The 16,353-nt window shown below is 47.4% G+C and overlaps 1 protein-coding gene across 1 annotated transcript in view; it reads left to right on the forward strand.

Moving 5' to 3' along the window:
* The first annotated feature begins 367 nt into the window (after nt 1-367).
* Nucleotides 368-16,353, forward strand: part of LOC135804890 (inositol polyphosphate 5-phosphatase OCRL-like) — a 23,978-nt gene continuing 7,992 nt past the window's right edge. Inside the window, exons 1-19 of the mRNA XM_065318860.1 lie at nt 368-1,018; nt 1,274-1,368; nt 2,761-2,867; nt 3,305-3,340; nt 3,865-3,981; nt 4,297-4,512; nt 4,992-5,144; nt 5,830-5,877; nt 7,411-7,774; nt 9,773-9,874; nt 10,236-10,356; nt 10,752-10,868; nt 11,960-12,067; nt 12,493-12,554; nt 13,146-13,266; nt 13,673-13,782; nt 14,138-14,273; nt 15,473-15,583; nt 16,011-16,079. Of these exons, the coding sequence (XP_065174932.1) occupies nt 953-1,018; nt 1,274-1,368; nt 2,761-2,867; nt 3,305-3,340; nt 3,865-3,981; nt 4,297-4,512; nt 4,992-5,144; nt 5,830-5,877; nt 7,411-7,774; nt 9,773-9,874; nt 10,236-10,356; nt 10,752-10,868; nt 11,960-12,067; nt 12,493-12,554; nt 13,146-13,266; nt 13,673-13,782; nt 14,138-14,273; nt 15,473-15,583; nt 16,011-16,079 (2,259 nt within the window). The 5' untranslated portion in view covers nt 368-952. The remainder of the gene's footprint in view (nt 1,019-1,273; nt 1,369-2,760; nt 2,868-3,304; nt 3,341-3,864; nt 3,982-4,296; nt 4,513-4,991; nt 5,145-5,829; nt 5,878-7,410; nt 7,775-9,772; nt 9,875-10,235; nt 10,357-10,751; nt 10,869-11,959; nt 12,068-12,492; nt 12,555-13,145; nt 13,267-13,672; nt 13,783-14,137; nt 14,274-15,472; nt 15,584-16,010; nt 16,080-16,353) is intronic.

A 16,353-nucleotide genomic window follows, 5' to 3' on the forward strand; every position in this document is an offset into this window, starting at 1 on the left:
ATACTTTCTCTGTAATTTCATATTTTCTTCCTTTTTTCTCTTTTTTTGTCTTCTGTTGTATTTTTTCTTCCAACTATTGAACTAACTTCTGTCCATGGCCATGGGCCCATGGCGGCCTTCTCTAGCTACATGTGGCTCTGTCCGCAGGACATTGAGCACTGTAGCTCTTACATGTACATTGTAGTCTTAGCTCGTCAGTTATTGCAGTTCTTGATTCAATAACTGCAATATTACCATGTAAGAGCTACAGTGCAGACTACATTATACAGTGCTCAATTATGTCCTGCGGACAGAGCCACATGTAGACTTGAAGTACGCTTACGCTGTATGTAACGGGTACGCGATACGGTAGCCATGCGGTGTATGCAGTTTACCGTAGCTTTGATCAACGCGACGCCGGCCGCTGGCCCCGCCGGGTGCATGATGTGCCGCTTTTGGAAACAACATTCTCGTTACCTTGGAAGCGCCGTCAGCGTTATCGTAGCATCATGCTGACTTCAAAAGTTCGTCATGAAAATGTCCCTCTGGTTTTAAATTTTTGCAATATTTTTTTGTCGCCGAGTGTCAGCTCAGAGACAGACAAGAGCTGTTATGTACCGTGCGTGTCTGTGTGGACGGATGGAGGAGATGGCTGTAATCCCCTACAGCTATCAACCATTTACTTGTACTGACTGTAATCGTTTTATTCCTGCTGCCACCCTCCCTTCTCTCGTTACTCGTTGACTTGTCACACAATGTTACTAGTGTCTCGAAGTGGAGCTGCCGTGGAAGTGTTGTAGTTCAAGGACGCTTCAGCAGCAGTGCGCGGCCTGTGGGCGAGGAGGAGTTCAAAACTTCTGACCCCGAGTGGTGGCTTTCTTCTTTTTCTCATAGAGCACAGTGTTTTGGTGGCACATGTAGGTAGTGAGAACAGTGGTGCAGCTGTGTCCCACATGTCGTAGTACTGTTACTGATGGCGTTTCAACTTCTGGAGGACTACATTCAAAAACAGCTGAATCCTGCGGAACGATGTAGGACAATATCCACTTTCTGCGGTATTATTTTACTTCTGTAGTATTTCCCTTGAGATCAGCTTGTGAATACTAGTACTAGTAATACTGCAATAGAGAGATTGATTTATCTGTGGAGCTATTCTTGCTAACAGTTTTAGGCAGGTGTAATTTGGCTATTTTAAATTTGGCGTTTGTCCAGAAAAGGCTCGAAACCGGGTGGTGTCATATTTATGTTGCTTTTTGTCCAAAAGAGATATTCTCCTTGACGCTCTGTTTCTTACGCTGTGCTCGGCACTCTTCTTGAGGGTCGCGGAACTCTGCGATCCAGCAGAGTAGTCGCTGTTGTGTCTGGACAGTCGGAGACCTCTGAATGTGCGTATCCTCCTCTTCCGTCTTCCATTGATTACTAGTGCTGTATTCGTAAACTATGATGTGTACTTGTCCTCATCCGGATCTGCTCTGAGTCTGGGCACATGAGAAATTTGAGTCATTGTACACTGACTTGTAGTTGAATCAGTGTACACGTGTGTGTCATGTACTGTGCACGAACAGAGGCAAATGGCATAAATCATGTACATAATCATTGGAGAGGTGATGGCTCCTGTTTAGTTATGTCCTCAAGCCTCTCACTTACTAGTACTAGTATGAGCAAAAGAAAGTTTCTGCCAAATGAACATTCGCGGTGCACCGGTGAAATATTCTCATACTTCAGAATGCACGGAAGTCTGTCGCTTTCTCATGTCTTATTCTAATTTTCAAGAAGTCATTGACTCCAGTGTGCTTAGTTTGTGATTTGAAACAAAGCGCTTTCGTGAGAAGTTTTCACATCTCCTTTTGTTCATAACTGCCGACACGACCGTGTCTGGGAGCATCCTCTTTTGGCAGAATCTCTCTACTAGTACATGTAGATACCAATACACTGAATACAGTTGTTGACAAGAAAACATCCAGATGGATGACTGGAGTTGGCTGGCCGTGGCACACAGCTCGGCACTCTTTATGACCCCATATTTCATTCGGGCAACGCAGTGCCAAATCCGAGTCATTGCCAGAAAGAGATTTAAAAATAGGAATTCGTTAACTACCCGTTTGTATCGGCGAAATGTATACGTAATGTGTGACACTCATGACCTCTGATGACGCATGGATAGCCTCCATTACTCTGATACTAGCAGCAGATGCTGTTCGTACACAGTGAGTGCGTTCGATTATGCCCGCGAATCCATTCATGAATCGATTCGCGCTATTCACATCATCAGATGTGAATAGGGTGAATGAATTTCGAACCTATTCCAGGACGCATGACATGAAAATCGAACGACTTGAATGCATGCGAATAGATTCATGAATCCATTCAAGTGCATAATCGAACGCACTCAGTGATGCCTGTTTCTTGAAGTCCCCGCATCTCCCCCAACCATAATAAGAAAAATGACCTGTCCCAGTGTGAATCTACATGTGTGCAGTCGGCACAGACTGAGAGTGTATGCTTGTGACGGTACAAACTGCCAGCCTCCGCTGCTAGTTGATACTATGCCGTATACGCTGTTTGCCGAATAACGTGCGGCTATCCTTGACTGAGCATTGCAGGCGGTTGCCTACAACTTGCTTGCAGTGCCCCAGCAAGTCGCTTTAGATGGCATGCAATCTCTTCTGTGTTGTGTCTGTGTCGTTTGCAATCAAAGCTGTACATATGCAATCAAAGCTGTAGTACATCCGCTTGGATGCATAATGCCGTTACGAACCCTTGACCTTTCGTGTTCATCAGTTTATTTATATACAAATTTCTCGGCACCAAGCCAACCATTCATTCGGTGTACAGCTTGGATGGTGTCTATTTCATCAACGATGCGTTCTCGGTCACAATCCTCAATGGTACGTGCTAGGTACTGTGTAGTTGTATGCAAAGCTGCTGGTTTCCGTCTTGTTCTCTCTTACAGTCATGCTGCATACTAGCACCCCCACCCCCGTGTTTTCATCCACTGCAGTATTACATCATCCGGTGTGGCTTGCTAGTTCGATACGGTGGATTGGTCGCCGATATGGAATTGCAATTGGCCGTACCCTAGAATCCCGCGTATAATTATCTCGATCGGCGTATAAACTCATGCCCATATGCATGTATAAGCCCGTCCCGTGGACTTTTGAATCAGATAGCCCCATGGCTTATCCGGGGGGACTCTGTGGTACTAGTATTCGTATTCGGAACGGGGAAGAATGGGGGGGGGGGGGGGGGGGGGTCAACAGCTTCCTTGTTTGCTTCAATAAACTAAATGAACTAAAATAATTCTTCGTCTTGTTTGTGTTGGCAGCCACCGAACGGGCGGAGTGCCTCATCAAGGAGCCAGGTAAAGTGTTGTACACTTTGCTGATACCTCGTGTCTCTCTATCTATGTCACTCCTGCTCTCACATTGCTGATACCTCGTCTCTCTCTCTCTCTCTCTCTCTCTCTCTCTCTCTCTCTCTCTCTCTCTCTCTCTCTCTCTCTCTCTCTCTCTCTCTCTCTCTCTCTCTCTCTCTCTCTCTCTCTCTCTCTCTCTCTCTCTCTCTCTCTATGTCACTCCTGCTCTCACATTGCTGATACCTCGTGTCTCTCTCTCTATGTCACTCCTGCTCTCACATTGCTGAAACCTCGCGTCCCTCTATCTATGCCACTCCTGCTCTCACATTGCTGACACCTCGTCTCTATCTATGTCACTCCTGCTCTCACATTGCTGATACCTCGCGTCTCTCTATCTATTTCACTCCTACTCTCACATTTGCACAATGCACATTTCAGTGGACTGTGTTTCTGCTAGCTCACTGCATCATGTGCTGCTTTCACCTACTTCGTACTAACATTTGCCTTTCCTTGTGATTGCTATTCTGCAGACTCAATTCAGGCAGTGAAGTTTTGCATTTCGACGAATGACAGCTTGACATTTCTTTTTGAGGCGGATCAGCCATTTTTGTTTCTTCTGAAGGAAATCAACGGCGGAGTTCGTGCCGGTATGTTCAGTACTTTTCTTGGTGTTGTCGTCAGCAATGCTCTTTGTGGCCATCCCAACTCCATATATGTTGCACTTAGTACCTTTTATGCTTTGTTCACGATACATTGCATGCAAGCAGTCATGCACTGTGAAGGCAAGAGAAACTATAATGTAATGAGTTTCCTGTCCAGGCAATATACGTTTTTAATGGACAGGAGTCAGTCTGAATATTGTCATTTTTCTTTTTCAGTTTGTTTGTTGCCTTGGTATGTGTCATTCTGGAATCATCATTCTCTCCTAAAGTCTCGCTGTCTCTCTTGTGAAAACTCTTTAGGCTTTGGGAAGCACCACACAGATGTGTCCTGGCTTGATACCTACGCTGGTAAGGTACTGAAGAGAACGTCCTTCGCTCGTCCACATGCTGCTACGATAACTCCAGAGACCGGCGCACTAATAGACTTGGGTGATGATGTCATTGCATCTGCACGGGCATCGGCGTCGGCATCGGACCCACCCAGTGCTTCTCGTGCATCGACGTTTTACAGTACAAGTGAGTGTGCCCAGCCTAGCCCCATATGGTACTGCCCAGCCTAGCTCCATATGGTACTGCCCAGCCTAGCCCCATATGGTACTGCCCAGCCTAGCCCCATATGGTACTGCCCAGCCTAGCCCCATATGGTACTGCCCAGCCTAGCCCCATATGGTACTGCCCAGCCTAGCCCCATATGGTACTGCCCAGCATACTTTGACACAATGTACATGTATCTGGGTCTAGTCATAGCGCGTTGGTGTGCGTGTGCGCGCGTATGTGTCTGTCTGTGTCTGTGTGTGTCTGTGTGTGGCGGTCGCGGTGGCGCTACAGCTAGTAATCAGACATGGCGTGAAGAGGACGGGCAAGTTAGGCATACTAGTGCCGGTGTAAACAGTTGACTGCTTGTCTCTGGCCGCCCGTACCCTCTGCTTATGGTCTCTTGCTGGTGTGGTGGCACTGCAGTTGATTGTTCCTAGCTTGTTCATTCTCGTCTGCAGATCCGTTTGCTCCAGACGTGGTGGCAGCAGCAGCAGCCGATACCAATGTTACTACTGGTAGCGTTGCTTCCTCGGATTCTCAAACCGACATGTTTGACTCCCCCAATTTCTGGTGCCCATCTCCTTCATTATCGGAGCGGACAGTTGATACTGGTGAGCTATAGCTGGCTGAATAGTGGGTGTATCAAATCTTTTCACCTCATTATCCAGGTTGTAAGAGGTGAAGACAATTATTGTTGCTGATCATTGGGATGCTGGAAGCTTATCATGGCAAGTAGTATTCCTGCCTGCAGACAAGCTGTCAAGTATAGTAAAACTCTAATAATCCGGACTCTCCTCAGTCCTGTCTGCTGGGGCACCTTTCTGACCTTTTTTCTGTCACAAAAAGTGACTTTTCAATGAGAAATGGCACAAAAAAATACTGGTCGGCAAAAGTGGCTTTTTACATTTGGTCAGTATGTATGTTCTGAGTGACGGGCAGTGCCCAGTCCCAATGTGCCCAGATAAGGGGAGTTCTGCTATATAATATAGTAGTGTTCCGCTTTGCAGCATGGACATATTCAGTGTGCTTTGTACTAAGTCCTTCGACGCCTAGCACTGTAGTCTGCGATGTGCATGTGCCTGCATTCATGCTATGGCTGCCTTTGGTCATCGTTTTCAGGGTCTTTAGCAAGTATGCTGTTTGTGTAGGTCGGTCCTTGCCTTCTTCTTTCTACTGTCATCCTTCCAGCTTACACCACATACTGTATGTGTACATCTGCTATCGCTTCCCATTTCGGCCGCTATTTCATTTCCCCCTGTGTGTGCGTGTCTGTGTGTTGGTTGGTTGGTTGTGCAGATTTGAGTTCCCCGCGAGGTGCTAGTCCAGTAAACATTCCGTCTTCAGGTTAGTCCCGGGTCTTTCTGTGCAGTACTTGCTCTGTGCTTGAGTTTGGCGACTCTCTCCGGAGGGTGTGGATACCTAGTTGAAAGTATGAACCTGGCTGGGCACCCAATACACGTAGCACGAGTTACATGACTGTAATGTTTATAACTCGTCAGGGCAGGATGCTTCAGGTGATACATAACCAGCCATATCACGCTAAATTATTATGTTGAAATGTTTATTTCGTGCAAGTGCCATACATTATTTCAGGGCTTTTCTTCACTTGGGACTGTGTGATGATCATAGTGCACCTATGGCAGGTGCCAGAATCCAGGAAACGATACACACACACACACACACACACACACACACACACACACACACACACGTATTGTCCTTCTGTAGTTATCAAGAAGCTTGCAGAAATGCAACGTTGGACTCCGTAATGCCTTGCGTCAGCTTGATGTTCTCACATTTTTGCTACTGAGTGCACTGGCACCAGAGCATCTGGAGGGGAAATGGAACGTAAGGGACCTTTCGCACCACGTGTACGGATACGAAACGAATGCTGATTCGTCACCTGGGTTCGAGGATTCGTCAGAGTCCCTGCGGAGAACTCGTTTTCACGAATGGAAGCCTCTTCATTCGTGGCGCGCTCCGAATCCGTCAGGTACACATTTATTTGGATAGGTACACATGTTTTGCAAGGTACACATTTCCCCTTGATTCCATGATCCATGCACGTGTGCGTGTAAAAACCCGACGCCAAGCTACCGGCCGTATTCGTAGTTGCCATGCACATTTGCATGACGACTTGCGAAACCTGAAATCTGTTTTCAACGAAACCATTACGAGCCGAATCAAACTTTCGTTTCGCATTCGATTCGTAGCAAATGCGAAAGGTCCCTATATGCATCAATTTCCCGCCAGGAAAAGGTTTTGCGGTGCAAGTCCACGACTGCACAACCGTACACACATTGATACCAACTCTGGAAAAAAAGGTCATGAACTTTGTGAGGTCATACTCATAAAATGTACTATAGTGGGTTGTACCTGCCAAGTATGCGGTAACTTGCCCCACAAAACGTGACGGCCATCTTAGGGTGCGTTCTTATATTCTCTAGCTTCTAGGAGAAGAAGAAAATAGAAGTCGAAGAAACTGGGATAACTGTAGAACGAGTCTCGAAGAATTCGGAGATATTTTGCACATGTGAAGCAATATGAAGCGCCAAAGGGGTCGTGATCTTGAGTTGTGACCGTAGCATGCACATGTGCGTATTAGAAAAGGGAAATGCGTGCACTCGTGATCAACACGTGGCTTTTAGCCGTAGTTCGCATGCGCTGATCCCAAACCGCGGGAATCTCCAAGTTTCAACCACCTCTGAAGCTTGGAGAGCTTTGGACAGCCTCCTAAAAGTCGGAGAGAATATAAGAACAGCTCTCGAACCTTTCGGAGAGTCTCCAACTTTTCCGAGAGGATTGAAGAACACACCCTTAGATGCATACCTCCCATTGATCTCTTGCTCCCGGTTGTGTTTCCTGTCCCCACCTCAGGCGATCGGTCCACGGCATCTTTCTCGGAAACAACGGCGGCTGGATCTCCCGGCAGTGTTGACTCAGCATTAGTACTGCGAGACAATGGCCAGGCTAATAACACCCTTACCGTAACCGACGGCAAGAAAGGTGGCAAGAAGGACTTTTTCGATGCTGCCATGGCCGTGGGAAAGAGCCCAATGACCATCATGAAGCGTGCTGGCCGCTTGGCCAACTCTCCGTTGCTGAGTCGAAAACAGGCTACGCAGGCGTCAACGTCGAAAACTGGGTCGGCTGCGGGCATGCCGACCTACAGCCGTCACTCCTTCCTAGGGATGAAGATGGCCAATCGTGAAGATCAATTCACGTACAAGCAAGGCTTCCGGTAGGTGCTGCTGCCGCTGCCGCTGCTGCTGCTGCTGCTGCTGCTGCTGCTGCTGAGAATGCTGAGAATGCTCTAAACAATGCAGTTAATGTAAATTGTGTACGTACTACGACCTACCATAAGTACATGAGATTGAGTATGCCGGATTTATGTATCCTGAACACTATAGCAAACCTACTTTTCAAGTATGTCACTGGTAATTGGTGACAGCATGACATTCGCAGTGGTGGTGACGAACCACTCCTCTCCGTTGTTGTGCTGGCTATGTGGCTAAGCTCTTCCGCTTTGGTGTAGAGGGCTGGACAGTTACACAGACCTTGACCACTGTGTGCAAATCCATGGCTGATGTCTTTCTATATTGCAATGTGCGCAGGCAGACAACGCAGTACAGCATGATACTAGCGAGGTCAGGCGAAAATTAAATTTTGGAAAACCCTATCGAATTGGGTATCTACGGAAAGCTTAGAGCTTCAGGCGTTTAAATCTAAAATTTGGGCTGGGTTAGAGCAACTGGAAGAGAGTTATGGGTGTTGAAAGGAGCCCGACTACGTGATTTTTTTGTCGCGACGAATGTACGCGTGGGAGCTCGAAAAATGGCACCCGGCACTCGGGTCCCAAGTCGCGACGGAGAGTGCATGATGTAATCTTGCGTGTCACGTGCGTGTACTTCGCTATGCTAGCGGCTAGCGGCACCGCTAGCGCTGCGTGCAGCACTCGAGCCGAAAACTATTAGTACTTTCTGAAGAGAAAATGTTTGTTCCTCTGCAGAGAAGGGAAATGTGCAATTGTCTTCAAGGAGCGCCAGTGCATGTACTATTTGCTGTGAACCGGTGATGGTAAGATATTTGGGATCCAATGACGCGTTGGTGGCAACGGGAGCGGTGGCTGCTGTTGATGGATGATGTCGGAAGAAGCGCTTTCTCAAGACAAGTTTCTGCAGACGATCAGGAATTTGAAAACACAATTGTGCTCGAACGTATTGTTTGTTCTGGAGTAGTACAGTAGAGAGACTTTGTTAGAGACATGGTCTGTGTGAAAGTGAACGTTCCTCACTTTCTCTCTCACACAGGTTATGTTTGGCTGACAACTATTTGTAGTGTTGCCTTGATTGAGTAACACTGACAGCATTGGAAATTTGGAAATAGTTTCCATTTCTGAAATGATGCATACAATTGGACAAAACTTTGTAAGAAAGACATAGCTTTCCGAAACAGTACCTGGGACCGGGACTGAAGTAGCCATCTCCTTACCTTCATCACCAACAAGCTTCTGAATAGATACAAAATGCTGCACACCAGACGCAAGCGAAGTTTAATCGGATTGATGGCGATTCGCTTGCTTCTGTTGCTTTTTAGATTGGTGCACATGCCTTCCCAAAGCAATCCTCCTTGCTGGACAGTGACACCAGTCGGGAGCCATAACGTCAGTGCGCCTCTTGTTACGCCAATGAAACTTGGTAGTCCGAAGGATTAGGGGGTGCTGAACACGATGCAGCAACAACCTAAGGCGTAACAAGAGGCGCAAGGACCGAAACCCGCCCTCGAATATTGGCAAAAAGCGAGAGACAGCGCGTCGACAGAGAAACGTCTGGACGCCGCGCGAACGGGTGGAGGCATTGCTCCATATCCTTACCAAAGGACTAGAAACTTGAAATCGCCCAAAAAGAGCAAGGAGACTGCACAAGCGAAGTTCAAACGCAGGTCAGTTTTGATGCCTCCCGTAAAAATCGAAAAATCGAGTAAAAACCTATGTGCCATGACATCATCGATTTTCAATGGGCCGGGGATGGTCCAAGCGCGACAAGCGAAGTCCGTGAACTGGTCACGCGTCTGACCTCGCTAATGATACATGTGCAGTCCCTGCTGTACAATGTTGGACTTAAACTTGCCCTGGCGTATGTTACAGTATTGGACTTAAACTTGCCCTGGCGTATGTTTCTCGGTATACTAATGGTTTACTTGTGTGTGTGTGTGTGTCTGTGTCTGTGCTTGTTGTCAGTGTGTTTTGCGGCACGTGGAATGTCAATGGCCAGTACCCAAAGGAAGGATTGCAGCCGTGGCTTGGGTTGGATGCGGACGCACCAGATATGTATTCAATTGGGTATGTATAAACGGCTGTTCGATGAGCTGCTCGTACCGGGTACTAAATAAAGTGGAACTACCTACGCGTAATTCACCCCATTGGCTACTGGCTTCTTGTACACTCTCCCCCCCCCCCCCCCCCCATCACAAACACACATGCGCGCGCTCGTGCACGCTTGCATAAAAAGCTAATAGTTCGGCAGTTGCAGTGGAATTCACCACTCCGGTCCACCTTAATCAGCGTTGGTGGAGAATCATCTTTGTCCTCAACCAGCAGAGTGTATGACTGTAATTTTGCTATGAACACCCTTCATTTAGTTCTCTCTATCTCTCGTTTTAAAACTATCTACCCATGCATCTGTGTGCTGGAATGCTTTCAGCTTTCAGGAGCTTGACCTGAGTGCAGAAGCTCTACTGCTCAACGACAGCAGTCGGGAAGACGAGTGGATTCGAGCCATCCAAGTGGGGCTGAACCAGCGAGGTGGTGCTCGGTATCAGAAGGTGAGAAGCATCTTCATGGCCGCATGCTCCCCTCAAGAGCCTGAACAGTTGTTGAACGTAACATTTGTTTGCTCGCACTTGAAACAATGCACCGAGTTGGTCACTTTGTCTGTGTGCCTGTGTCGGTGTCTGTGTGCATGAGCCTGTGTGTGTGTCTGTGTGTCTGTAATTTCACATGGTTTCGTCAATTGTGTGGATTAGGCAGTTATCTGGCGCGTGTCTTGATCTGTTTCATTCAGTTTTTGTCCGCTATCGGTGCTATAAGAGAAAATCTGTGGGTGCACATCCAGTGCATTTGCAGATTTGCGTGCTTCTCTTGCGTCAGGCGCATACATGGTACATGGTGGTGTGTGTGTGTATGTGTGTGCTGTGCTTGGCTCACTGTATTTGCGCAGATCAAGCACATTCGCCTGGTTGGCATGCTGCTGGTGGTCTATGTGCGTGACAAGCACGTGGAATTTGTGCAAGACGTGGAAGCACAGATGGCAGGAACCGGGCTAATGGGCATGATGGTAAGTTCTGCCGTGGACGTCTCGATACCAGTGTCACTGAGGCTTGAGGGCCGTGCTTGGAAGAAGTTGGTTGATTTTGATCTATGACCTCTTGTATCAAGAGTACCACATGCACAGTGGAACTCACGTAGCTCGTACACCTAGTTAGTACTGTCCATTTTCGCCAGACGAACTTTCCTTCCATAAGCGCGCATACCGGTATACCAATGTATACGGGTGCCATACACTCTGATAGGACGTACAACTCGTGTGTGACGGACTTCTTGTTCTCGACTTCTCGTACACCTGTGCACATGATGGGTGGGTACACTCAACAGCACGTACTTTGGTACTGTATATTGACAGGGAGCCGGGAGGAGGCTGTATGCAGTGTAGGCAATCTGGTCTCAGTATGTTCAGTGCAGACGAGGCTGTATGCAGCGTAGGCAATCTGGCTTGGTGCTCGACCTTGCAGCAGTAAAAGGATTAGTGGCATGAGCCACGAGTGCAATAAATGATTTAGAATATTTTGGCGTATTAGCAAGAGTACATAACCCCGAGAGTATGGGCCACAAACTGATGAACCAGCTGGGCCATTGAGTCATTGTTGATCTGCTTTGGTTTCCTGCTTCCGAATCTGTATTTCTCCGCGACTTCGGATGGCTTTGTACGTGATGAGCACAGGCATGGCTTGAACTTACCGTATTGCACGTGAAATCGCTGCTTCTAAACAGTAGGGAAACTCGAATCCAGGTAGCTTGATCGTCATTTCACTACATAATGAAGGGCGCGTGCCGCGCAGGGCACCCATAGCTCGAAGATCAGAGTTGCACGCTCTTGGACTCAATGGAGTCGTACACTCTTGATATCACACATCTTTTTCCTCCACACTTGAGGAACTCGCCATATTCGCGAACTAGGGCCTATCACAAATGAAGCTTGCTTTCGCCTTTTGACTGACATGATTTGCTGCTAGAAACGTCTGTTCCGCATTGATTTGGCGGTGTGCAGTTTTAACTTACCTGCTCAGATGCCTCTGTATTGTTAACGCTTACGTTCGCCTGTTATAATGACGCATCATACTCTGATGGACTTGTTCTGTTGTTCCCCAGGGCAACAAGGGCGGTGTGGCCGTGCGCTTCCAGTTCCACAACACGTACATGTGCTTCGTCAACTCTCATCTTGCTGCCCATGCCGAGGAAGTAGAAAAGCGAAATCAGGTACAGTAGCAGCGCATGCCCAGCCAGCAGCATGTATTGGTGAATGATGGTGCATGCGTATGCCCAGCCAGCATGACTTTTGTATAGGTGAATGATGGTGAATGCCCAGTCAGCATGTATGTGAATGATGGTGCATGCATACGCCCAGCCAGCATGTATAGGTGAATGTGGTGAATGATGGTGCATGCCACTGCCCTACTTGTACTGTCCTACCTATCAATTGGCTCTTAAAGACGCTCTTGAAGACGCTCTCTTCTATGTTGACTGTTTTACAGTCTGACCTGAACATAGCACAGTGTCTCCAGTTTGGGATCCGATTACAACAGTGCAACTATGTTGTTGTACTGTGGATCCGAGCTGTTAAACTCGCGGACGAGACCGGCGTGAACGGTGTGTCTTTATATTGTTGGACATTGTGCTTTTAGGATTACGCTGAGATCACGTCACGCCTGGAGTTCTCCGATGGCAAAACGATAATGGACCACAAGTAAGATGCGCTGGTCGTCTGGATTCCCGGACACACAGTCCCTATGTCTGCGTGTCTGTGTGGCCAAATGGGACCGCTGTCACCTACCGTAAACAATACTGTTGATCCCCCACTGTCGATTTCTACCTATGGAGCGACTTCGTGTATATGTCGAAATATGGTGTTGTCACTGTTGATGCTAATATTGGATGTACTTGAAGTACATGGTGCACAGTACTCGTAATGGTCTTCCACTGTTCACAGAGTACTCAATACCACTAACATCCCTCCAGCACATATAGGAGCTGACTTTCCCTGTACTGCTATCATTGTTTTACCGCTACCCGAGGATAGCTTTGCGTGAAACCCTGAGCTGCAAGCAGAAACACGGTTCCGCCTTCTCTTGTATCAGAATGTACATTGTACTGTTTGAAGCCATAGATCGATTCTTGAACTTTGTAATTGACCCTCTCTCTCTCTCTCTCTCTCTCTCTCTCTCTCTCTCTCTCTCTCTCTCTCTCTCTCTCTCTCTCTCTCTCTCTCTCTCTCTCTCTCTCTCTCTCTCTCTCTCTCTCTCTCTCTCTCTGTCTTCTTGTCCTCATTTGTCCGCAGCACCATATTCTGGATGGGTGACTTGAACTATCGCCTGATTGGCAACGACAGTATTGATGACCTCATGATCCGAGAGCTAGCATCCGGTGGTCACATCGACGAGCTCAAGAAACTTGATCAGGTATGCACTAAAGATCACAGTACACTGAGAAACTATCATGTAGAAGACATCTCTCCGAGTGCATAGATGCTGGGATGTGCAGAAAGCCGCTACTGCCGTGATGTTTTGCAAAATTTGGGTGGGCTACTCGTCTGTACAGCCTCTGTGTTGCTAATCCTTCCAAAACATACATTTCCTCTTCGGGTTTCCAACTTCCAATGCCTGGCCAAAGTGCAATCTGTACAGTGCGGTCTGTATGTTCCATGCCTGGGTTATGTGCATTCTATCCAGTATGTGTGTGCGTGTGTGTGTGTGTATGTGTTCGTGTTCGTGTGTGTGTGTGTGTGTGTGTGTGTGTGTGTGTGTGTGTGTGTGTGTGTGTGTGTGTGTGTGTGTGTGTGTGTGTGTGTGACGTACATTGGTGCAGCTTCACGAGGAACGGGCACGCGGGAATGTTTTCAATGGCTTCTCCGAAGGCGAGATCACGTTTCGGCCGACTTACAAGTTCGATCCTGGCACTGACAACTGGGATAGCAGGTGTGTTGCTGAACGCAGTCTTGCTGCAATACCACCTGTACTTGCTACCCATCCTCTTGTGATTCTTTTCTTTCTTTGGTTATTACTTGTACATGTACTCTTTGCAAGTTAGTGCACTCGCACATGCTTTGCCACTACCTTCACTACACTGCTATACATGCACACTGTACACTGTGCCCAAAGCACTGTACACGACGCACGGTACACCCTGCTCCTAGTAGACCGCACTGCATTGTGCCGTGCTGCTGCTGTGTACGAGTAACTTCCTGGTTCTCTGTGCGTGATATGTGTTGTTGTTTCAAATCTTTATTCTCACGATGACCTTGCCGTTGTTGTTGTTGTTGTTGTTCTGCAGCGAGAAGAACCGACCGCCGGCGTGGTGTGATCGGATCTTGTGGTGTGGTAGTGACGTTGAGCAGCTCGGCTACAGAGGTCATCCCCAACTCATGCTTAGTGACCATAAGCCTGTCAGTGCTATATTCAAAGTACCGGTAAGCAGTAGTTGGGACCGTGGTACCGTGACATGGAAATTTACGCTCTGTTGGGTCTACGCTGATGTCTGTTGAGTACATGCCTTGTGGCAAGCATTTGAGGTATCTGTTATCTAGTTGTGAATTGCATCAATGCGAGACTGTGCCACATGCACATCATATTATAGGGCTGAAGTGCTTCCTTGGTTAGGTTTTGTTGACAGTGAACATGAGTGGTTTATAGCGGAAAGCTCGTAATTCCAACCACCCTTGGCACGAAGCTACAGTCCATTCATTGGAAACTGGCACCCTAACTTTTTGGTGTCTCTCTCACATAGTTGTAGATATCTTGAAAACAACAGTACATCCTGCATTGTGTGACCCGTGCAATTACTCCTTGCCACATTTGAGGCCAGAAAAGTCCAAGAACAGGGAAATAGAAATTCAGCCAGGTTTTACAAAATTAGGACAGGTATGCCATGGCAAAATGTATGGAGAAGCGATCCAAAACCCAGATTTTTGAGATTTAAAGTGGGTTTTTGATCCTCAATTCGGCCCAAATCCGACTTTCAAAAGCCAGCGGGCCAGTTTCCGATGAATGGACTGTAAGTGGTCCCATTTCCCATCTCCGCCGCGGTGGTCTGATGTATTCTTGGATGTGCGCGTATTTTTTTGTCTCGCCTTACGTGGCAATATTTTGCAAGACCAGGAGAAACAGGTCACCCTTTCGGGGTAGTCTGTGAGAGTGAAGTGGTCAGACTCCGAGAGCAAGATTCCCTACTTCTACACCCTACGGGTACTTGATGCCGTGAACCAGGGAATTGCCCAATCTACCGAAACACGCTGTCGCTCTTGGTCCGGCAAGGAGATTTGAACAAAAGTGTTTTTATCCTTGAAAGCATGCACAATGTGTAATGTAAGTTAGACTAGAAGACACGACACGACGCGTACATGTACTGCATGTCACGTGTAGATGGAAGACGTACCCATTGATCCTACTGTAGGGCCTGGTGTTTGTCGCGACTGGACCTTGTCCGTGATATGTTAGAGTTCCTGGCTGAAATACCCTGGCATATATCTTCTTAAAAACGAACTACGAGCTACGATGTACAGTATCCGATTGGCTTCCACTATTCTGGCTCACAATGATAGATGTACTGAATCTATGCGCAGCCCTGAGTGATTGTGTGGTTTTTATTGTGCTGTGCACTTTGATACAGATCAGTGTGATTGATGTGGAGAAACACCGGCAGGTTTTTGAGGAGGTGTCTCGAGAGATGGATCGGCTGGAGAATGACAGCATACCGGTTGCTTCACTAGCTACGAATGAGGTACAGGAGCATCCTCTCTCTCTCTCTCTCTCTCTCTCTCTCTCTCTCTCTCTCTCTCTCTCTCTCTCTCTCTCTCACACACACACACACGCGCACGCACACACACACACACACACACACACACACACACACTCACTCACTTCCTTGGTTGCATGCACGCGCGTGCGTGTGTGCGTTCTCTTTTCATAACAGTAGTGGTATATCTGGGTATGACAACCATGACAAGTACATGTACTTGTTGTATGTGCTGGTAAGAGTGCTGGTACGGTCATTCTCTTCCTGTCTCCCTGTGGGAAGTGTACCTGCAGTGGACCTGTGTGTCGAATTGAACCTTCTGGGCGTTGACCGTTCCATGACCGTTTGATATTGGTCAAGTTTCTTGCAGAGTCGAGCTGAGATTGTTTCTTGCTGGTTTCCATTATTGCAGCTTATTTTCAATGATGTCCGTTATCGAGAAGAGCAGTCTCGCCTCTTGGAGATCTCCAACGTTGGCCAGGTATGTCCGTATTGGTAGCGTATTGGTAGAGTATTGGTAGAGTATTGGTAGAGTATTGGTAGCGTATTGGTAGAGTATTGGTAGCGTATTGGTAGAGTATTGGTAGAGTATTGGTAGAGTATTGGTAGAGTATTGGTAGAGTATTGGTAGAGTATTGGTAGAGTATTGGTAGAGTATTGGTAGAGTATTGGTAGAGTATTGGTAGCATATTGGTAGCGTATTGGCTTCCCACTACTGTTTATACATGTCTGTTTTGTAAGGCTTAGATGTTTGT

Source organism: Sycon ciliatum, chromosome 1 (assembly GCF_964019385.1).
Source record: "Sycon ciliatum chromosome 1, ocSycCili1.1, whole genome shotgun sequence".
In the NCBI taxonomy this organism is placed as follows: domain Eukaryota; kingdom Metazoa; phylum Porifera; class Calcarea; order Leucosolenida; family Sycettidae; genus Sycon; species Sycon ciliatum.